We start from the raw sequence: 24,566 nt of genomic DNA on the forward strand, positions 1-24,566 counted from the left end.
CCACACCATTCCATGAGAGTTCCTACTCTCTGAATCCTGGGCTACAGGTAACTGTAGAAGGGAGGATGAAGGTAGAAGAGAGAAATCAAGAAGGAACCCTTTTGGGAATGGAAGAGAAATGAAAGTTACATTTTCCTTAGTACCTACAATGTGCCAGGTGTTACATGTTAATTACAACCTAATTATTATTAGATTCAATCCTGATTCCAAAAAGAAATAGGCCTTTCCCATTTTTGTTATTATTTTTCTCTAAGGAGAGCAGCTGAACTTTCAAGCCAAGTTCATCTATACGTTCATTTCTCCACCCATTCATCATTCATTCATTTACCCAGCAGAGTGCCAACTATGTGTCAACTATTGCTAGGCCCTGGAATTCCATAGAAGAAAAAGCATTTCTCATAGTCTAGAGGAGAGTAAACAACGATGATAGTAGGTGATGCATGCTTTAAAAGATGTATGTACATATACAATGAGAGCTATGTGAAGGGACTCTGGGTCGGCATGGGAGAGTAAGGGAGGGCTTTCAACAGCTGGTGACATTTGAGTTGAAACTTGGAAGTAATAGTAGGACTTTGCCAGTGTCAGGAATGTGGGAGAGGGCATTCCTGGGAGAGAGAGTCTCAAGTCTAAAGGGCCAGAAGCACGAGAGAAAATGTGTTGTGTTTAAGTAAGTACAAGGAGTTAAATTTTGCAGGACAGAGTATAAATATAGAGTGGGTACAATCTAACCAAGTGAAGACAAAATTGGATAATGAACTGTGCTTGTAATGATGTGCTAATGACTTCAGATTGTATTCAACAGAGTCTGCAAAACCATTGAATTAACTTGCTGCAATATGATCAGAAGCCCATATTGGACAGATGACTCCGACTGGTCTAACAGGGAAACCAGTAAGGAGGCCACTATGATAAGAAGATGGTGGCCTGGTGGTACAATGGATGACTGAACTAGTCAGGCTGTGACAGGGGGTATGATAAAAAGAGGATGGATTCGAGTTATTTTTCATTCTTGGTGATGGAATGGATGTTAGGGAATGACAAGGAAAGTCTAGGAAGCATACCTGGTCTCCAGTTTGGGCAACTTGGTAGAAAATAATGCCATTCACTGGGATGGAAGCACAATAGGTGTGGTTTGGGGTGGAAGATGGTGAGTGCAACTGTGCTGGGTTTGAGACACCTGGTTGGTTGTATGGTTTGACCTACCTGTTTCTGGATTGCAATCACAGAGAGACTGAAATATGGTGTCAGAGATTATCTAGTCCAACAGAAGGAGGACAGTGAGGCCAAGGGAGGTTAGAAAATTCACCCAAAGATATACCAGAGAGGTAGAGATAAGAACACACACTGAGTTACTAATGCCATGACTTAGCACGCTTCCACTTCTCCTTTCCTCTTCACTCATCTCCATTCTTTGGAGAAAAGGGAAAAATTAGAAGGAAAAGCAGAGGAGCAGAGAGAATAGCAAAGACAGAATATGTCTAAGGAAGAAGAAAGGGAAGAAACATACGATGGCACTGAACTCCAGCTTGGGCCACCTTGTCTATGTGTTTAGAAATTCAAGTGTTCAAAAGATGGCCAGATGGAAGATATCTCCCAACCTCTCTCTTAAGATCAGTGCAGGGAGACAGGGAAGGCCAAGGTTTGGCAAGCAGAGGATCCAGAAAGGGGGTTGCTAAAGACAAAACTTCCTTCAGCTTCCTCATTTGGCTCGTGATGCCCCTGCAAGAAGCAGGAACTCCTTGCCCTCCTCTCCTGCCAAGCTCTTCTCTGTCCTGCAGCTTTGCATGTCCTGTCCCATAGGATGGTTCTGTGAGAGAGCTCCCTGACGCTGCACTTCCTAGGCAAGTGCACAGAAGCTCGGGGTACCAGCTGCAGCAGCCTTGGGTGTTCATAGAAGAGAAAGTGGCAGGTAAGGGGAGGGCTGGGCACTGGATTAAAGCCACTGCAGCTTTGGGTCTCCATGGTAACACAAGCCCCTCCTTCTCTTCATCCTTCCAAGCCCCCTCCAGTTGTCTCTCCTCTCCCGCTCCACTTCCTATAGTCACTTCTATCAGATTGAAGAGGAATTTGTTCCTGTGAAAAACCTTATTTTCAAATACTCAATGAAATATCTGTGGCAGAGGCAGATAGGTGAGAGAAACACACACACATGCAAAATCCCTCCCGTTGGTTTGAGCATCACCTATGAAACAAACTGTGACACACCAGGTGTCCCTTAAAGGAGGAAAGAGAAAGCAATTATCACCCCACCTGGATGGGCACACCTCTCAGGCAGGTAAGTGGCTCACTGCTGTGACTATGTCTTTTTCCCCAAGGTCGCCTTTGCTTATAGTCTCAGAAGTCCCACACTCTGAGCTTCATCTTTTTATTTTTGTCATTGTTGTTGTGTGTGTTTTGATCCACTCTATTCTTTATGTCCTTGAGCAGATCGGACAGCAAGGAATGCGCCAAGACCCTGTCTCTGCCACATTTCTCCAGCTTATCCTTTGGGGTCAATTCATTTTCTCCCAGCACCTTTGGAAAGGGAGCAGCAGAGGGAAAGGGAGGGTGCTTGGGAAATGTCATAGCTTAGCTGCATAATATAAGGCAGAAAGATCTGCGTGGACTGGCGTTTTGTTCTTAGAGTCAGAGTGATGGGCGGGAAACCAACCCCCTCCAGATCCCTTTGGGATATGTGCCTGACATGCTCCTTCCAGTCTAGCTGAAGCTGGTCCCAGGCTTGGACCACTTAGGGGAGCTGGTCTACCTCCCATGCCAACAAAGGGGAGGCAGAGCTGAGCCTCCTCCCGTGACTGTCCCCCAAGGCTTTCTGAACAATGACTTTGGTGACTACAACTGCTATGCCGCCCTATCTACCTTCTGCTTTCCAGCCCTTGTTGCTCAAAGACCTATACAAATCTGAGCTGTGACTCCTGAGTCATTACCATGGGTGCTGTGGATACACTGATTTGATTTAATATGCAAACATGCAAATCTAAGCAAATTAGGTGCCTGGATTACCTAAACAAAAAGTCTCACTATCCATATTCTAGCATGGAGCTCAACTGCACCCTGTCACCTCGTCAGGCCATTTGGAGGGCCCTCTGTAGTTGGTGATGCCTCTCTGAGCCAAAAGTCCCAGGCCTCTTACCCTCTGGGTCTGGTTGTTGGTCACCAATTCATAGATGGGGGCTGCTCTGGTCACCTCCAGCAGAACTGGCTCGGCCGGGGTGTCAGGGCTGGACGTCACATGACACAGAGGGCAGGACGAGGGGCATCGTCCCTTGCTCTGGCACTCCATGCGGACTCCAGCTGCCATGCGCTTGGTGCCAGACTCTGACAGGCTGGCGATGTATTCTGGGAACGTCAGTACCTTGGGGTCTCTTTCCCGCTCCTCCGACTCATCAGATGGGGAGTTGCCTGCCAGACACAAAATGAAAAGGAACAGTGAGGAAGGTGAAAGAGCAAGGACTTGCACGACCTCGTGGCCCCTGAGTGCTGGAGTCAAATCCTTGAGGGGTCGGCAATGTCACTGAGGGGGTAAGAATGTGATTCTGTCGTCCCACTTAATCTGGGGAACCCCTCCTCTCAGTGACCCACAGAGTTGGGAGTGGCCCCTCCCAATGTGAGACCAGGTTGTTTCCTTGCTGAGACTCGTCAGCTCCACTGCTCCTCTCAGAGGGATTCTTCTGCAGTATGTGTGCAGGATTTATGACTGTCACCAATAATACAAACAATAACGGCGGGGCTTAGTCTAGGATTTGTTTCTTCATCCATAAAACGGAGCTATTAATAGTACCTACCTCTAGCATTGTGTAATGAATAAATGGCACAATGTTTTTAGAGCACGTAACACAGTGGCTAGCGCACGTCACCGATTCATCATAATAGTTTTAATCATAACTATCGGTAAGATTTATTGAGCCTGTGCTATGAAAGTGGGAGCTGCTCAAGACCTCTTTAACCCTGATAACGGCTCTCTGCATGGAGTTCTATCATTACACCCATTTTACAGATGGGGAACGTGAGGCCAACAGCCTCAAGATCGCACAACTAGGATATTGTGAGAGCTGGGATCTGAATCCAATTCTGTATGATTCCTGAACCTGTAAATCATAGAAGAAGAGGACTTCTCTGCCTCATTATTAATCAATGTATCAAAGATGGGGAGCATACTTTGGCTTTTTCAAAGAGATTGCACTCCGAAACCTCAGAGACAGGTTCATATCACCCTTGACTGAGAAGTAAAAGACAGGGAAATTCTTGGTTTATTTTTGGCGACAAACATAGGAAATGCCTACTAGCAAATAATACTCTGTTCCCTATGGGAGAAGGCCCTGCTTGATATTTCTCTTCCAAGACTTCATGGTTTTCCATTTAACTTATGAATTCTAAAGCAAGATGGAAGTAGAGTCTGCTGACAAAAAGCCCTGGGCTACTTAAGAGATCCCTGACCCTTCGTGGCACAGCCGTCATCTGGAACATGAAACAATTTCAGGGAGACCCCTGCGCTTTTGGAAACAATGGCCAGACACAGAATGTTCACTCTGGTCCTCTCAGACCCATCCAGAATGCTATACTTGATGGGGTGGATCTTTAGGGGAACTGGTTGGAAGGATTTGCACAGTGGTTCCAGAAGGTGCTTGTGAGATGCAACTCATCGACTTCATAACGGAGTTCTCTCTTTTGGGGTCCAGGGAGCTCTGCTTTCCTCCCTCTTGTTTGCCATGTAATAGGAGCCCATGTGGAATGTCAGGAGGCATTTCAGCCCTGCTGTTTCCCAGATGAGCATCATCATCATGCAGATGAGGCGCTTGTACCCAGAAGCTCCATTGACATGGGGCTCCTCTTGTGCACTAAGGCAAAGGATTCACTCAGTGACCATCAATATGCGCTATACTTCATTTCACATTTGCATCTTGTTTAATAACAGACCCAGAGTTGAGCTCAAGCCCTTCCTAGGCTATAAGAGAACTGCATAACTGCACATGCCAAAACCAACAATGATGTCATCAAATAGGAGGCCCAGAAGCCCCCACGAGCTAGCCCCCATGTTGCTCGAAGCCACATGTAATTTTTTTTTTTTTTTGAGGAAGATTAGCCCTGAGCTAACTACTGCCAATCCTCCTCTTTTTGCTGAGGAAGACTGGCCCTGAGCTAACCTCCATGCCCATCTTCCTCTACTTTATACATGGGACACCTACCACAGCATGGCTTTTTGCCAAGCAGTGCCATGTCCGCATCTGGGATCCGAACCGGCGAACCCTGGGCCACAGAGAAGCAGAACGTGCGAACTTAACTGCTGCACCACCAGGCGGCCCCCAGACATGTGACTCTTGATTGACATTTAGCTTATGCAACTCATGGCTGGGAGTGTTTGGGAAGTGGCCATGATCTGGCAGGACCCTCCTCACCCAGCCCCTGGCCAGGCCTCCAATCTTCTTCAACCGGCTATGCAGACTGGGCAGGGATAAACTGGGGGTGGGGTGAGGCCTTTGGATCCTTAATGTGACTTCTTGAAAAACAGGCCTTCATTCATTGGGAAAGTGAATAAAATTCAAAAAAAAAACAAAAACAAAAACAAAAAACAGTAGAGATGCAGTGCTTCTTTTCAAGATAAGGTTTTTAAAATTCTGCTGTGCAAGCCTTGCCTGAGAGCTTGAGGGTCTCTTGGCAGCCCTCAGGCCCCTTACAATCAGATGCATGGTCGACCCAGAGCCCTCCTGGGGGAGAATGTATTCGACTGAGGCTGGGCAAAGCGTTTCCACAAAATGACCACTAGATGGTGACATCAAGTCTAAAATGACTTCTGTGAGAGGGAAGAAGGTGTGATCAATCCTGTGTGGCCACTGAGGCACCCGAGAAAATAAATTTACGGAAAAGTAATGCCTGGAGACAAAAAAATTTGTGGTGGCACAGGTTTTTTTCAATGGAATAAATAAAATATTAATGAGTAAAACAATTCCATAAAATTTATCCTAAGGAGAATAATAGAGACATGTAAAGTAACTGTGAGAGACACAAGACAATGAAGGGCAAATAAAACTCACAAGGGAAAATTTTAAAAAATGCCCCTCACTGTCCTTCACAGGGAGAACAAGTTACCTCAGGGGAAATAATATGCCACCAAATTCCTTTTCTCTCACCTTTAATCCCCAAATATCCAGGAACTCCCCACCCTCTGCATACACACCTATCTACATACCCTCTGCCTGTTCATTACTTAGGATGTACTATTCCAACAGACAAATGAGGCCACTAGAGGGCACTGCAAGCCCAAACATTGCCTGGAGATGAATGACAGCCTCCCTGCCCTCCAGTGCTCCATCATGAAGGCTTGTAATTGCTGTAAACATTTGAGGGGCTGCTCCCCTCATTGCTGTCTTCTGGCTATCCCAATTAAAACCAAGAGGCAGCTCTTTCCCCTCAATATCCTTCAGCCCTGGATGGGTGCAAGGTTAGGGAGAAGAGAGGCATGGGAAGGAGGTTACGGAAGAAGATGGTGAGAGGTCACCAAACTCTTATTTGAATTCAGAATCATATTTTCCTTCTCCTGAATATTCAGGTCCATATACAGTGAGCCCTGCTAGAGGCCGGGAGTAACTGCCCCTCCGGTCCCCTTGCCATGCAGGATGGAGCTGTCTAGAGAGGAGCTGGATTTACACAGAAGTAATGAGCAGCGAACTCCCCAAAGCCATCTATTCAGGCTCCAGCAAAGAATAGAGATGTGTGTGAGGAGGAGATTTTTCAGAGAGGAAATGCATTTTCCATGCACACTTAAAGATACAATTGGGAAATACTCCTTAGAATGATGGAGTCTGGTGGTGAAAGCCTCGATAAATCTCCCTGTGCCCAAAGAGAGCACCTATAACCATCATGTCTGTGGCAAGTGGAAGAGTGGTCCAAATCCCAAAAGCTTCAGGAGAGTCTGATCTTTGAGACTTGCTTATAACTCCTCCTCAGGGTTAAGTGGGTGGCAGAGAGGTTGGGTGTGGCGAGTCCCAGGGAGGAGACCCCACCTGACCTCCTGATGGTTCCGTGGCTCCCCCTCCACTGCCCACTCCAAATACAGTGCACTGGTACTTCTGCCCTCTTCTGCCCTGCAGCTCCTGGGTAGAAATGCTCTAGTAACTTGAGACGCTACATTGTCTCTTAATAAAATGAATATTCTACTTCAACAAGTACACAGTCTCTGGACACAAGAAAGAAGCTACAATTAAGGTCTTAAAAGATTATAATTCACAAAAAAGTACCTTCTGATTAAGAATACCCAGGTGTGCCCCCCCCCCCCCCACCCCTGTTGGCAGAATTCACCCCATTCCTCTCAGGGGAGGCTCTGGAGTCCAGCCAGCACACTTAGTGCTCTTACAAGTAGAAGAACAGCCAACCTGGAATGTAGTTAACAATCTCAAAACTGCAAACCATTTTGCAAATACAGTTTGCTATAAATAAATGCCATTTGCTTTGGGCTAAATCTGTATCCTACAGCACTCAGTGGATGAATTTCCCCAATAGAATATGGTGGTTTGAGAATATTGGCATCCTCACTGTTCAAAATCTCACTGTGGATGTGCCCATGGCCTTAGGCATGTACATACTCACCCACCTAGACTCAGGAGCATATGAGAGTGATGAAGGTGATTGTCCCATCCTCATGCAGGCTCTACTCTGCTGGTGGGAACTGACAGGCCATAAAGGTGAATTCATTGTCATGAAGTAAATTGGTACAATTCCTATAGGATTCTGGACTGCTTAAGAATCTCTCTCCTGAGTTGTTGCCCAAGGCAATGAGATGCTAATGACATCACAGCTAGAATTACAGAGGCAGTTCATTAGGCAGCAAAGAAATCAAATGCAAACTAATCAGATCCCAGCTTTTGGAGACAGCTTACGATCCACAGGAAAGAAAGCTTGACATGGGGCAAATGAAGCACGGCCATAGCAAACTGCGCCCTGAAGCCCCTGACACCCTGCATTCCAGGTGCTACCCCCACCCGTCCCCACCCCGGGCTATTCCTGTTCACACACGGGACATCCTGGAGTTATCTGAATTCACATTTCCATCCGTGTGCCCAGGCTCAAATCAGTCTTTCAGGATGTTTTTGGACAGAGACAGAGAGGTTCAGGTCACTCTGGATGGTCTTAATGCGAACTCCTAGACCTGCCATGGGACACACCCTGAGACCTGAACAAAATACAATACAATGGATTAATAATCAGGGAAAATAGGATAGAGTATAAACTGGCCACTTCTCTCTACACCTCTATATGAGATGATGAGAGCTCTGGGGTCAGGCACTGTCTTCATCTTTGAAACTCCTTTCTCTAGTTCGGGTGTAGATATCCATATCTCTATCTTTCTATGTGCATCTATATATCCACGGATATATGTATTTTTTGGAGGGGAAAGGGGGTGAATATAGTAAGTCATGACCATAGATTTAAATTTTAAAAACAAGTCAAACAAAAAGCATTTGAAAACAGCCTCTAGCCCCTTACTAAAGTCCCAAACTGCAGATGTCACTTCCTCCACACCCTCCCCAGCAGCCTGTTCCTCCTCCTGCAGGTCCCAGCCCAGCAAACAGCACCAGTTTCCTAGTTTCTCAAGCCAGGGATCCTGGCTTTGCTGTCGGTGCTCTCCCACTCTCCCCATCAATCGCCCAGTCTTCCTAAGTCTCCATCTCTGACCTCCCCAAACCATCCACTTCTCTGCTTGCCCCCTGCGGCCCCAAGGGCATGGTAGTCGAAAGTGTGAGGTCTGAGTCAGACTGCCTGCGTTTCATTTCTCACCTTCCCACTTGCTGGCTGTGTAATTTGGGGTGAGTTTCTTAACCTCCCTGTGCCTGGGCTTTCTCATCTATAAAACGGAGATAATAACTGACCTGAGTTAGTAAGTCTGTGATAAAGATTAACTGAGTCAATCCATGAACAGAGTTGAACAGTGCTTGGGACATAATGAGCACTCTCTAAAATTAATTATTCTCACAATGGCTGTCTACTTACCTGCCCTGCCCACTAGTCATGCCATCAAATGGTGGGCTCCTTCAGGGGTGAAATTACGTCTTGTTCTCTGCTATAATAATCCACGGTGCCTAACATGTAATGTAACTAATGCCTTCAACAATTTATTAAACAAATATTTATTGAATGCCTGCAAATGTTTGTGGAGTTAATAAATCATTTATCATGACTTGTATACAAAGTGTTCTGCAGGTACTAACTACACAGGCTGGGTTTAAATTCATTTCTTGCTTTGCTGTCCTGGGTCCTTTTGAGATTTTCTAGTTTTCTTCTAAGAGGGACATTAATCCAGAGTGAGTTCCACTTCTTTCAGGTACAAATGGGAATTGGTCAGAGATAAACTAGTTGCAGAGATTTGAGGAAATACTTCAAAAGTACATTTTGTAAATTTTATAAAACATACATATGCATCTCAAAGGTCATTAATGTGCATTGGGTTGTTGCCTTGGGATTTCAAGATTGGAGCTTAAGAAAAGGAATAGCCAACTGTGCTGCTGAAGAGCAGATGGTGGTTTTCCTATGGCCAGAAAAATGTGAGAAAGTTGTAGCCAGTAATGTCACAAAATGTTGAAAGGACATGACTGGTACCTGGGCCTGTGAGGCCATGGGGACCAAGCAGCAGTTGGAAGGGACATCGATGTGGGGGTTCTAGGAGCTCTGGGAGAGGAGAGAGAGCATCATACTGAGATTCAGCATCATGTGCTCCACTTCACCAGCCAAAAAGGCAGTGGTTGTGACAGCAAAAGAGAGAAACATTCTGGACCCCAAGGATGGTCATATGAACAAAAGATGAAAACCTGTGTCTTCTGCAGATTCTCTACATTGCCCCATCTCAGCCTGCACACAGGAGCCCATCCACATTTCCAACACACACTCCTCAGTACCCATTAGCTCAGAGGAAGCATATCTTTCTTTTAGGGTTAAATACAGGAAAACATGCTGGTTCGCATGTTCAAAAACAGTCCCAACTCCAAAGAGTTTATATTCTTGTTCCTCCCTACAAATGAACTCCGAATTTAAAAACAAATCCTTTGTCAGGATGTATCCCTTACTTTTTGTTCTAAAATTAAAGTTACTGTACGCTTGGGATCTAGTTCTTTGGTATTTCTTCAAGAAGTTTCTGGAAATAGCAGATAATCTTTGTCACAGGCATGAGCAGCATCTCTGGGCGTGGCGAGGTTCAGTGTCATAATTAGCCCATCAAATACCCACTAGGCATTTCAGCAAAGCTCCATTAACTGGGAGGTTCAAGAAAAGGTGTCGTCTGGAAAATTGAATTTTTTGTTTAATTGACACTTACCCAGAAAATGCTTACTTTCCCCCCAATCCTTGCTGACATTTTTCTTCTCTAAAAATGCCGTTTTCCAATTTTCCAACTGCCTTATGAAGCATTGCCCACCAAAGAGAATTAAACCTTTCTCCAGGGGACCCCCAGGTGGTGATTTTGCTCATCAATTATGACTATGCAGATTTGGAAGCTGTAGGAGACAGAAGTGAAATGGTATCTATACCTTCAGATGGTTTTTTAAAAATTGATCAATAACATAAGGTCACATTTTCTTAAGATTGCCCTCTCTTAGTGGGTGTGTTGGCAAACAACTAATAGCCTGGTTGAGGTTCCTGGCTGATTAGGTTCAAGTTCAACTGAAGTTTTGGTGTAGGCGTAGGGCTCCGTCTTTGCCAAAAGTTGTTAGGCAGCTTTGGCATCGGAATAGTTAATTTCATAACAGATTGACTAAATTTGCTGAAGCCTCTGTCAGCCTCTTTCTGGTCAATAATTGTGATGTTCCATTTGGAACAAGAGGTTAAGCCCAAGAAACAGCAGGACAGCAGCATCCACCAAAGCATTAATAAAAACACAGAGATAGCCTTGGCCTGGCATGACTCTGATTGTACCCCTTTTTTAATCTTAAACTTACTGTAAAGAGGAAAAAACGAAGACAGCTCAGTGATGCAACCACCACTTAAAGGATGCCTGGCGATCTCTCTCTACACAGCCCATGCATCTCAAGAGGAACAGAAACAAAATGCAAGAATGACTAGGAAGCCCTAAAGCTGGTGCTTCAAAAATGAACTCTTCTAATTAGTTAGACTGTCAGTCCCCAGCGGGCAAGAAGCTGCCTTATGTTTGCTGGATTGTCATGGCTCTCACCCAACGCCCCCCGCTTGGTAAGCGTTCAACAAATGCACAGGGATGGAAAGAAGCAAAGGGATTTTAGCTTTTCCTAATCTCTGATTGCCTGCAACTCCTCCAGGCTGCAGTCCAAAGCCTCATTAGGGTTTGCCATAAAGGCCAGGCCTGGAGACCTGCGGGAGCTCAGAGAGCTTATCTGAAAGCACTTCCTAAGTGCGCAGGTGTGAGCCATCGGGAAGGCTGGGCTGATGTCATTCTCCTCCCCACACATCCTTAAGTCTTTCCTTCTCTTTTCCTTCCTTTCTCCTTCTCTCCTTCCCTCCATTCCTTCCTGCCCGTCTGTCCTTCCTATATGCTTACTGAGAGCCACTCTGCTCCCGCTGTTCCTAGTCTAAGTAATTCCACTGGTAATTTGTGCCCATGTCCAGAGGAACACGTGCCACACTGTATCAGACTGAGTTTGGTTTTAGGTCTTGTCTGTCCCACTCACTTCCAGGGTGGGGACTTACTCATCCGTTTGACCCTAGAGCCTAGCACCCAGAACTCTGTAGGCCCTCCCTCTGTCTTGGCTGAACTATAATAAATTGGTGTGTGCTAACACCCACCTTTGGTAATATTTGCATGATTCTGTTTTTTCATTTGCCTCTTATGGTCACATTTCTTTCTTCACCAAATGCCTTTCATGCAACTCTGGGCAGATCACCAAGGTTTTTGTTCTTATCAAGTCTCTCGCTCTTGTTTCCTGGGGCTGCCATAGCAAATTACCACAGACTGAGCGGCTTAAAACAACAAAAATTTATTCCTCCAGTTCTGGAGGCTGAAAGTGCAAAATCAAGGTGTCAGCAGGACCACGCTCCCTCTGAAGGCTCGAGGGAAGAAGCCTTCCTTGCCTCTTCTAGCTTCTGGTGGCTCCAGCATCTCTTGCTTGGCGTTTCTTGGCTTGGAGCTGCCTCACTCCAATCTTGGCCTCGGTTGTTGGATGGGCTTCTTCTCTGTGTCTGTGTCCAAGGCTCTCTCTCCCTTCTCTTATAAAGACACCAGTCATCGGCTTTAGGGCCCGCTTTAAGTCCAGGATAATCTCATCTTTACTTAATTACACGGGCAAGAGCCTATTTCCAAACAAGGTCACATTCCAGGTGGGCATGAATCTGGGGGGCCCTGTTCAACTCACAGCAGAGTCCATAGCCTTTAACATGGTGACATTGGTAGGTGAGCCCTCCCCTGACCCACAGCCAGAGACAATTCATTTGCTGGCCACTTGGGAGCTGACTGACCATCCCGTGGGCAACAGGCAATAGGAAGAGGGAAGAAGTTTCTGGCTCCATCAGTGTCCAGAGGCTGAGCCGCAGCTGTGTGCAGCTTCTTGTCAACATCAAAATAAACCTGACATAGAGATTCAGAGTCACAGCCTTCCGGATGTGCAAAGCTGCATGGGATTATCCCTGCTGATTCACCACGGACAGAGTGGCAGTGAGGGAGGGAGGCGGGGAGAGGACTAGGCTGAGAGAGAGGTGAAAATGAGGAACACCTGCGGGATTTGCTATTTTCAAATCTCCATTAGCAGAGAGACCACGTGAAGGAGTGGGCGTGCTCAGCAGGCTACCGGGAAAGAGGCTCCTGGGCACTTCTCTGGAGATTAAGGCTTTTTTTTTCCAGTCTTGTTTTTCCTTTCTGGGAGGCTGAGCTGAGAAGCCAAGTGCACACCCCCAGACCACTCAAGAGCAGGTGCCTCCCCCCTTTCCTGGTCCTCGCAAGAAGGAGCCAAGAAAACTCAGGAAACTAGCCCAGGGCTAAATACAGGGAGGAAACTAACGGAGAGAAACAGACAACAGAGAGCATGCAGAGGAAAGGGGGCTCCCAGCACCAGCCTCAGCCTCTGCTAATGTGGAGGGCTCCACGGGGGCCTCTCTGAGCTTCTGGCCCTATCTGTGGCGCGAGCGGAATTAGTGGTGCTTCCCTCTATTTACCAGGCAGCACTATTTCTCAGCTAGGGGGTGCCCATGAGTCCCTTTAGCTTTGCCAGAACCATCACCTCAGTGACATGCTCTTTGTGACCCATTTACCCCTTACTCCACCTAGTCTATCTCCTGCCCTCTATGCTCCAACTCCTGCCTCATCATCTCTCTTTTCTTTCTGGTTTCAAACCGGAGAAGAGGAGCACAGTCCAGGGAAATCCCTTGACAATTCTGAAATGGTAAAGCCGACACATGACCACTACTTGCCTTGGCCCTACATTATAAAAACTCAGCTGCATCTTGTGTGTACCGTGTGTGTATGTGTGTGGCTGAGGATGCTCACATGAGTTATGTGCAGGTGGGAGCCTCTTGGGGCTTATGTGGTTCCACAGCAAGAAATTCAATGCCTTGCTGAGATGCTGCGAAGGCTGGCTTATAAATATCTTTAACTACCAAACGGTCTAGAAATTTTTAATAAAAATATTATTCAATAATAATACTACTCCAACCGGCAAGGGAATGTTGTAACGGTCTCCATTTTCCTCTTGATACTCATCTAGCTTCTGTTTTTCAAATGAATTTGGATGTTAAATCCTTTTGCTGCCCTGACCAATTTATTCCACAAATTAACTATATATGACAGAACTTAAAGTCCGTTACCACTTAGCTTTGCCTCACTGAAATTTATGCTGCTTTCCTGCCCGTTGGAGCCACCAGCTCAGAGAGATTGTAGCTCCTGGTTGTGATTCTGGATTCTGCACAAGTCCCTCACCTCTTGGTGAGTTTAAAATCAGCTGAGTGGACAGCCCTCTGTTCTCAGACCCTCTAGGTCTCTGCAGCTGGCTGTCCAGCCTTAATGAAACTCTTGTTATGAAATGTGGTTTCACCCAGAGCGGCAACACACACTGGTTTGTGAGGGAGAGTCCATGGCTCAGTCTGGTTGCAACATGGTTTGTAAACGGTGGAAACAGCTGGATGCACGAGAAAGCAAAAGTTAGAAGACGAAGAGGCTGGCAAGGAGTGGAGCATGGCTGCCAAGCCACCAGATGTAATTTTAGATTGTACTAAGAGAGTGTGGTGGGCAAGGTGATGGAGAGAAACAGTGCCGTGTCAAGCCATATGCCATGAATTAGTTCAGTTCTGGGTGACTCAAGTGGAGAGAGACTCTAACAAAAGGGAGGTGGTCCAGGATTCCAGGGCATCTGGGTGACAGTGTCCTATGAACAATGGAGGGACTGAGAAGTTTGGGATGGATACAAGGAGACTTTGGAAGCAGGCTTAGCAGCTCTCTCTTTAAATATTTGAAGGGTTGTCACGTGGAAGTGGGATCACATGAATTCTGTATATTTCAGAGGGCAGAATTAAGATCCAAGACAGGAAGGGAGATGAGTTCACTGAACCACAAATTTTCATTGAGTGCCGACTATGTGTTAGATACAGTACTCAGTGCTCATACACACAGATAAATAAGAAAAAGCCCATTTTCCAGTGTGGTGTTGGGGGGAGTGGATAGAAGAGTAGACAGTGGACAGTGATATGTCAAGGAGTGATACTGAGGCATGAGAGCGAGGTTTTGGGCATACTCAGGAGAAAGTCTAGAAAGCTACTCTGGAGGGCGGGGTGAGGCTGAAGGAAGACTCTTGATTCCTTTAGGGACAGTTTTTGTAAGAATTCATAGGTGATACAAAGTAGGATGGGCAGCCTTGGACACGCTGAGCTCTGGACTATTCATGTGGAAGCCAGACAACCACTTGTCGGGGATGTCACAGCAGGGGGAGCACTTCCGAAGAATAGGTTCTAAATCCCTTTTCACAGTCAAATGTTAAACTTCTATTATTCTGTGATCTGACCTTCTTAGTATTTCCCTAAATCAGTGGGGTGGAGCTGGGGATCTGCATTTCATCAGGCATGCCAAATAATCCTGGCTCAGGCAGTCTTCAGACAACAAGTTGGGATTCACTCCCCTAAACAAGAATAATTTATTTTATAAAGATTAGCAGAACAGTTTTTAAAAACTCTACAAGTAACCCCAATATGTACAAGAGAGAAAAGTGGGGCAGAGACTCCTTCAGCATTTAACATCATTATGTTTGGTAAAAATAACAACTCTATTGTTTATGGAGCCCTGCAAGCATCAACTCAGGGCCCCAGGGTACAAGCAGCCTAATTTGAAAACTACTGATTCAGACTCTGATGACATTGGCCTGAACTGTTCCAGAAGTAACCAAGCATGCTCCCCAGCCCAGAGGACCAGTTACTGGCCCTGAGAAGGGTATTGTCACAAGTAGTAGATTCCATCACTGACCATCTATTGTCACTTTACTTCTTGGATTTTGTTAGACAAAAAGCACTGTGTGGTCAGTCCTAATAATGGTAATAATGAAAGTCAGAAAACTTTTATACTCTTGACCAAGAATAGATCTACTCAATCATATCAGTTCATCTCACAAAGAAAGGACTTCCTGGCCAAGTCAGATAAGAAGGTAATACCCATACAGACAGCTCCATTCACGGGGACAAGGGAAGGGCAGATATAGAAGCCAGATCTAATGCTGGCAACTATGGGGTTCTGGGACAGGCCCCTGCCAAGGAAGGAAGAGGCTGTTATTCATGGAGCAGGGTCCGGTTGGCAGTTATGATAACCAGTAAAGATGGCTATCTTGTCACTTTGCCCATTACAGCCCCTGAGACCAAGGTCTCCTTTAACGTCTAAATCTCTCATGCACACACACAGTTTTTTTATTCAATAAAGAAACTCCTGGGCGACAGCTGATGGGGAGCAGCAGCAGAAGTCATGGCAGCAAACAGCCAGCCAGGCAGCCGTGGTCCTGCTCAGCCCCTGAGCCAGCAGAGCCTCCCAGACCCAATGATGTGTGAGGATGTGGTCTATGAGGAGCCCAGAGTCTCCGGGACCCCAAAGGTTGGACTACCAGTGAAAGCAGGAAAGCGGACGTCTGGCCCTGGAAATGAAGGAGAAGGCCAGAGAGGGGTGCAGCCTCTGTCTGATCTCAGAGTAAGGAGCCGAGGCAGATGCTCTGAACATATCATGTCCCAGGCCACTATCAGCTGGCAAAGATCCATCTTCACCTGGAATTCCTTATCTCATGATGTGAGGCAGTTAGATCTGGGTTCAAATTCAGAGCTCTGAGACATATCACAAGATGCTTAAACTCCTTGGGCTACAGTTTCCTTATCTGTAAAATGGCTTAATAACAGAACTTATCTCACAGGGTTGTTCTGAGAGTTAAATGGGATAATACATGCAAAGCCCTCAGCATGGTGTCTGGCATCTTGGCTCTCAACGGTAGCTATGGTTGACCACTATATCCCCATTACTCAGCCAGTCTGGCACCCAGTAGGTACTCAGTACACAAACAATGAATGAAAAAGCCATTGATGCTCAAAAACAAAACAAGGATCTCCACAGGCTAGAGACAGAAAGAGAATACTCAGTAGCAAGCGAGCCCTAAACTGGCAGGCTTCAGATCTACAGGAGCTGTACCCACCAAGGTTGCTGTGAGGTCATTCCTACATAGTAAAGGGATCAGAAGTCCCCCACCTTGTGGGGAAACAAAACTAGGATTGAGGAATGGCTCCACCACTTGCCCCCCAAAATGAGGCTGAGGAAGCCATGACTTAGTCCAGGCCTCTGACAGTACAGAGTTGCCTGCCCCAGATGGCAGGAGGGTATAGAACCAGAATATGGGCCCAGCTGACCCACTGGCTTCAGTACCAGAGCTACCAAGTTCCCAATAGCAACACAGGATGGGAAAGTGGGAAGGAGAAGATGATGCTAAATTCATAATTTGTGACAATATGCTTCCACTTACAGTTTTGAGGCATGACATCAATCAAAAGATGTGGCTGGTTTGCCTAATGGTGGTCTCTCAGGCATCCCTGTGGTTGACAGCACGCTTCATCAGAGTGGCAGGATCCCTATCTATGGTCCCGAGGGGACCCTCAAGCCTGGCAACCAATCTCTCTGGGAGTTGAGTGATTCTCTAATTAATATTAGGAGAAAAAATGAGTAGCTATTGACCATGCTGAGCTTTACTACTTCAAATAATAAAAAGTACAATACTAGTGGAATAAGATTTAATTTTGATTCCCCAAGCCAGCCTTTCTGGTTACAAAATATTTCTCCCTGAAATGCAATACTACTTGGATGGTACTTGCATGGGGTGGATGGTATATAAATGGCAGCATTTTAAGGACATCCATTCCACATCTTGAATAACTACTTATAATACTTAGGTGTTAGTACTAAGAGAGTGCTAGGATTTCTAGATTCTTTTTTATCTTCACAGAAAAGAGAAAAAGCAAATCCCTCCTAGGTATCAGCAAGACCCCAGGGGTATCTTTCCCCTGCATCAATCTGGAATCAGAAACCCACAGAGAAACATGGAAAATAAGCCACTTCAGATATACTAAGTCATGAATTCTATCTGATTCTAAAGCTTATAGCTATAGGATCTTGTATTTAATTTTCATTCCTACAGTAACAAGTCTACCGGAGGACAACTCAGATATTGTCTTTATTGTAGTCTAGTGTCAAACCAGTAAAGCCACACAATGGAATGAAGTCTGCCCCTGTATGCATGTGTGCACGTACACACTCACACATCTAACAAAATACAACCTCCCTTTCAGTGCCAGGAACTTAAATGGTGTCAAGAAAGCTGAGGGAACAGAACCCTTTTAAGGTGGTTGATAAGAAAAGTTCCCATTAGTATTTCCACATCCCTGAGGCACACCTAACTTTGTACTTTCAGAAACAGTGGGAAGTGAAGGCTGTCAACACGTAACTGATGCTGAAGTTGTGTGTGTATAATGGTAAGTACTCATCTCGAGGTTGTTACCATTATTTATTTTTTTGAGTGCAAATCCTTTTCGACCTTTCTTGTGCTTTTGTCTTCAGCCTCCCAGGACTTTCTTTCCATCAAAAAGTTGATTGACATGAGGCAAAAGTCAGAAGTCCCAAACTGGAACTCAATTCAATTTGATAGAGCAAATACTAAGTTATTGAATGTCTATTTACAAGGTCCTGTATAGGTCTTCTGAATGTACTGAAATGAATTATGTGTAATCCCTACATTCAAAGGATGTATTATCTTATAGAGGAGAGGAGATAAGACAGACATACAAAATTTAAGTACCATTTTTTTTAAAAAAGGTCAAATGAGGACCAGATGCTATCCGGATGTTAGACCAGCAGAGGTTTCACTGAGGAGGCAGTTGGGTTTGGCCTCGAGGGAGGAGAGCATTCTCACTAACAAGAGCTACCATTCATGATAGGAGTTGGCAAACTTTTTCTGGAAAAGGACAGATTTTAGGCTTTGTGGGCCATGCAATCTCTGTAGTGACTACTCAACTATGTCTTTGTAGTGCCAAAGCAGCGGCAGACAATACATAAACAAATGGGCATGGCTCATTATTAAAAACGTTATTTATGGATGCTGAATTTAAATCCTGTCTAATTTTCACGTGTCATAAAATATTATTTTCCTTTGTATTTTTATTTTTCAATTATTTGAAAAGGCAGAAATCATTCTTAGCTTGCAGGCCATACAAATGCAGGTAGCAGGCCAGCTTTGCCTGGTGTCATAGTTTGCTGACCCCCGATCTAGGGAGTTCTCGCTGTAAATGCAATGTTTTATTATTCTTGATCTCCTCGAATTCTTACACCTGCTCTGTGATGTAGATATTATCATTTCCATTTTCTAGATATCCAAAGAGAAGCTTAAAAAACTTAGGTGGAACAGATTTCAAAGACCTTCCTTTTAGCCACTAGGGCAGGGTACCTCCTCGTAACAGTAAGGAACTCATGGGAATGGTGGAATGAATAGGTTTTCTTTAGCCAGAGGCATTTAAAATCTAACAATACTTTGACAAAGACTATGAAGTTTGCTATCATGGCTGGCTCACAGTAAAGTCATTTTAGACCTCTGTTATCGCCATGTTCTCTCTTCACAGTCATGCAGAGGATGGATATAATGTTTAATAACTCCTGCTTTCTGGGATATAATATTCTCTCATATCTGAAGAAAAAAGAACAGGCCTCTAGCATTTGTTCCAACCTCTCTGCCCCGCACTCGCCCCCATGGTTGCCCAAAGCCCACACATGGCAGGCCTGGCTAGCCCCTGCAGGTAACCGGTATGCTTGGAGACACAATTCTCTCAAAGTTGCTAACTTCACTCCTCACCATTTTGAGTGACGATTTTCTCTTACATGGCTTCTTTACTGTCTCTCGTTTAAAAGCAATTTTATGTGCAAGAGACGAAGGAAGGAAAACAGGAGTTGCCATGTCTCTCGTCACATGTTAAGATTACATCAGGGGGTGGTCTCAATCTTTCTTTGATCATCTTCTTTCTCTGAACAGAATGAAAGTGTCCTTTACACTGTCTGTAGAGTTTTTCACAAATGTAGGATCACATTGGGTGGTCAGTTTCCAGATATGATACCGACAGGTTCATCAGTCAGTCAGTACATGTCCATTAAAAATCTGTCGTGTGCCTGGCATTGTGCTAGGGGCTATGGGGAGCTCTAAAGTGTGATACTGACCTCAAAGAATTTGCAATGTATTTGGAGAGATGAGACAAGATAAGACTCCTTGGCACCCTACTAAACACTTTGTAAATATTCTATCAAGTAAAAAACAAATCTAGACTTAGTAGGGAGAACTTTATTCAATAAGATTATTGCAAGCCTGGAGGGTGGGGGCACTATTTCAGAAGGGGAGGGGAACTATTACAATTGGGAAAATATGCTGATAGGATCTTGAGAGTTGGGCAAAAAGAGTTTTTCTTCTAAAGGAGAAGTAAACAAAGCTAGAAAGAACCAGGTGTGGGGAAGTGGTGAGGCCAGCCTATTCTCAGGAAGGGCTGTATGGTGGATCAGACTGAAGGTGAGCCAGAATTCAAGAGCCTGAAGGAAGGAGAGAAGCTTCATGAAAGTTTGATTAACAAGCACTTTGTTCTGATTGATCAGTGGAGACAAGCAGTTCAGCTAATCATTTATACGGCAAAGAATGGGAATTTTGAGGGTCTGTGTCTGGCCTTGTCATCGATAAACAAGGGGGACATCTGTGAGTTCTCTCTGAGTCTGTTGGGGAAGGGTGGTTCTTTGCAGTAAGCCATTTTTCAGGACACAAAGGGATGAAGTGGATTTCTCAACCTCCAGGTAAGATCCAACACTGTCAGTTCTCTCTATCAACCTTAGTGGTTGGTTCCAAAATTGTCCTTATTTTAGAGATGACAAAACTGGGCAATAGAGAGTTTAATTGCTTCGCCCACATTCACAGAGTTATCAGTAGAAGAGGTGGAACTTGTGCCCAGGTCTGTCTGACTCTGGGGCTACAACCAGGCCTACGTTATATGGCCGAGACTGCAAGTGTTAGAGGACAGGCTATCAGGGAGGGCCGGAGAAGTCACAGAGGCTCCTTGGAAGACTGTGTTTTGAAGAAGTGGCAGGAGCTGACCAGGTAGGTAGGAACAACGTGGATTATCAGGGTACAGGCAATAAAGTCAAAAAATAGAGGTGAAGGTGGACAAGGAGGTCATTCAAGAGTTTAACTCTGTGACACAGAGGTTTTAACTGAAAAAATACTGAGCATTAAAGTTACGTAGATAGGGTAGGGCCATACTGAATGGGCCCCTGAAGAAGCCCACCGGGAATTTGAGGCTTGAAGTCATGGTTAGGAGCAAGCCTTGGCCAGAGCTGGATGGGAAATGGCACGGAGGATGAAAACGGCTGAGGAAGACGAGGCAGGCAGTGAACCACAGACTGACTCAGAATGGAGGGATGTATGGATGAATGGGATACTGCGGCAGAAACGACCAGCCAGGAGGCTGTAGTAACAACGCAAGCTTGAGGGTCTGGGGGCCAGACTGGGGTGACAACCATGTGTAGAGAATGAGGGGCAAAGCAAGCAAGTATTTCAGAAGAAATAAGAGGATTTGTGCCAGTTCTGGATAGAGGAGTTTAAAGAGAAAACCTCTACCTTATAACAAAAACTCAGATTTTCCTGAATTGATTTCATAGGACTTTTGTTTTTAGGATCTGTTAATAGCTTTACCCAAAATAACAAAGAGGCAAACAAACAAAAAGATTTTCAAGCTCTAATATGAAGGGGCAAGCTGAGTGAAAGGTAAGCAGGTTTTTGGTAAATCTTTGAAAAGCCTTTAAAATTCTCATATGTATTACAAATCTCTGAGAAGGAAATATAGCATGCAGTGTTGTCAGAAATAATTTGAATGCAGAATTTATTTCTTGCAGAATGTCTTGGACTAGTGTGCTACACAGCCCATTGTGGAAAATAACCTAAGAGTTACGTTATTGAGGACCTACTATGCGCCAGATGCTCTGACAGCCTTAAGACGCTTAGTCCTGACAATCCTCTGTGTTATTCTCATTCTCCCATTTGGCAGATGAGGACACCAAAGCTCAGAGGCTTTGAGTCATTTGTTTTAAAATCACCCAGCCACCGAGTGTCTAACTCCCAAATCCTCCTTCTCCCTTTGCATCATGCTCCTTCCATACCATAGATACACAAGATCTTCAAACTCAGACGTCCCTGGCTTTTGCCAGAGTACTCAATTACTGCATCTGCTGAGTTGTTTTTAACAATTTCGGAAGTCCTTTCCTGGGACACAGGATTTCATGTATAGTGAGCCTCCTGATACCAGCTTCCAATCTATTGGCATTCACCTGCTGTTACACACGGCTTCCAGTGGTATCATTTGGATTTTAGATTACTCCTTTCCCTTTGTTCCCCAGAACCTGACATCTATAAACATGACAACACAGGCAGGAAAGGGCACAATGAGCAATCTCCAGCCTCTTAATGCAGGCTGGTGTGATGTGGGGAGGAGAGGGCGGGCACCAATAAGGTCCTGATGTCTCAGACGTCCCTAGATTTGACATGTACCACCTCAGTGCTCACAGTTGCTACCAGCACAAACTGTTGAGTGTTAAATATAGAATAAAAACCAATTAAAAGATAACAAGGAAACATATGCTCAGAATGGCAAGAATCAGAGTGTTTATGAAAATATGACCTCTAGCTGCTGTAGAGAAGCATTGCTGCATGTTTTACGAACCTGAATCCTCCCATGACCCCTTCTCCACTTTTCACCCATGTCCCTAGTTCATCTAGCCCAAACGGCTTTCAGTGGAAAAACCACCATGATTTTTACTACAGTGGATGGACCACCTTGTGTCTGAAAGCCAGAGCGCATGGAGATCACTGTGGGGCCTTTTGCTCGGCGCTAGGTCAGACGACTGAGTCTGGGCTGGGTTCGGGAAGAATTAGAATCATGACTCGGGCTGGGTTCAAGGTGCTTCTACTTGATGTTCCTGCCCAAGCACAGGCTGTTTGTGGGATAAGGATACAGGTGACTCTGTAGGTTCCCCATCCTCCATTATATTGCAACAAGGTGTGTCTGCAGTTCGGAAACCCCTAAAAAGGGAGGTATTGCTAGGGTGGACACCCCAGAAAGGTGAATTTACTGCCTTTGACATCCCCCGCCATCTCAGCATCTGGAAACAAATTGTACTATCATAAAAAGCAAAAATTCTGCTATTCAGCAATCCATGTCAGCTTAGTTTAATGTCTAGGCTAAAGAGTTTTAAATTCTTGCTGTTCTGTAATTGGAGAAATCACCACAGGACCCTCAGGTTTTCCAGTTGTGTCTACCTAGGAGATTCCCATGCATAGGCTTTACCATGACTTACGACCCTCACCCTCCACATCCAATGAGTTACCTATTGGTGATATGTCCCAAATTACTGTCCCATCCACCCTACACTTGGACATTCTTCCCCCTTAGTTCAGACCCTCAGCAGTTCCCGCTTGGTCTACTCCAAAATTTTCCTGACTGCTCAACCTATCTCTAGTTTTTACATCTCCCAATCTTCCTCCGTACTGTCACCAAATGTATGCTTCTAAAGCACAAGAACGTGTCTTCTCTCTGTTGACTTGATAACTTGTGCATGTCTTTAAGATAAAAAGAAGAGACTAGGGTATGGCCAGTTGGCCCTGTCCCCCTATCCCCTGGCCCCTCTCTAGTCTCACTTCCCCACATTCCCTGACATGTGCCAGGTGCACGGGGCTTTCTCATACCCTGTGTTTCACACGCCTGGTCTTTTTCCTGTTTAAAATATTCTTTCCCAGGTGCCGCTCACCAGTGTCCACTCACCCTCCATCTCTCCGTGCAGGCAACACTTCCTCCAGGAAGGTTTTCTCAATCCTGCCCCGGTCTCGATTAGGAGCCTGTCTTTGGTGCTTCCTGTTCTCAGGTCTCTTAGAGCCTTTATTACATGTTATTATAATTTCTGGTTTACTGGACATCCTCCCGCATATTTTATGAGCAACCTGAGGGTAGGGTGTGGCTTTTGTTCATCAACGTATTCCCAGCACTTAGCATAGGGCCCGGTACTCAATACACTTTTAGCAGTAGGTATTTAGTGAGTGTTTATTGGCTTGTGGAGTGGAATTCTCTCCAGGGGTGGGATGGCAACTGGGCAGAGTAAGGATCTTATTTTGTTAGCTATTTATGTTAAAAAATGCCTAGTAATAATAAAACTGTTAAGAGTGGACGATCTCATGTTGGATCTGGCATCCTTTTGGGAGAGGGTGCTTACCCCGGGACAGCATTGCGGGCAGATCCAAAATTCAAAGAGATACACCTGGGCAGTGGAACAAGACCCAGAGCCTTCCTGGTTTTTAGCACATGGAGAAACAGCTGCATAGCTCTGTGAGACAAGGATGAGCGATCAAGCCTGGGCTCCACTCCCAGTTCTGCCACTCTCTGTGTGACCACAGATTAGTGTCTTCACATTGTGTGCCTCAATTCCTGCCCTCTGACATTAGGGGTGCTGGACTGCCAGCAGGAGGAGTGAGAGCGAGCTACTGCAAGGGCATGTGGTCTGAGGGCAGATGTCCCGAGTGGGAAGTGGTTTTACTGCTCAGCATCCCAAGGATCTGGGACAACACTCACTCTGGAAAGACCACAAGGGAGAGAGCTCTGCCTTGCAAGGTGCTTTTCATGGTTTCACAATTCAAAGCGACTGAGCACAACTCACAAAAGACCCTTCACCAAACAGAGTCATAATACATAACCTACCTCCTCAGTTCATAGAGTGGTGAGAAATATGTTATATGTGAAAAATACCAATAATTGTAAGTTCCAGCATATGTATTACGATTATTATTATTTCTCAGGGCTTTTACATTTATACTATTTTATGACTCTCTAAGTGAACTAGGCAATGATGTTTGACCTACTAATCTCACTCTCCTGCTCAGCAGGAAAGGACACAGCTGCCCACCCCCTTCTTTACCACAGCCTTCCTCTGATCCTCCCACCTCTTGGCTGCTCCTTCATAGTCTCCTTTGCTGAGCTTCCCCCCACCTGCCACCTCTACCTGATCTCTAACTGTGGGAGCAACTCAGGGCCTGGTCCTGGGCCTGCTCCTC

The 24,566-nt window shown here is 45.4% G+C and overlaps 1 protein-coding gene across 1 annotated transcript in view; it reads right to left on the bottom strand.

Annotated features, from left to right (window-relative positions):
* Positions 1-24,566, bottom strand: part of ASTN1 (astrotactin 1) — a 289,754-nt gene that overhangs the window by 29,977 nt on the left and 235,211 nt on the right. Inside the window, exon 17 of the mRNA XM_046680397.1 lies at positions 3,131-3,399. Coding sequence (XP_046536353.1) covers positions 3,131-3,399 — 269 coding nt within the window. The remainder of the gene's footprint in view (positions 1-3,130; positions 3,400-24,566) is intronic.

This window comes from Equus quagga, chromosome 13, assembly GCF_021613505.1.
Source record: "Equus quagga isolate Etosha38 chromosome 13, UCLA_HA_Equagga_1.0, whole genome shotgun sequence".
NCBI classification, from domain to species: Eukaryota; Metazoa; Chordata; class Mammalia; order Perissodactyla; family Equidae; genus Equus; species Equus quagga.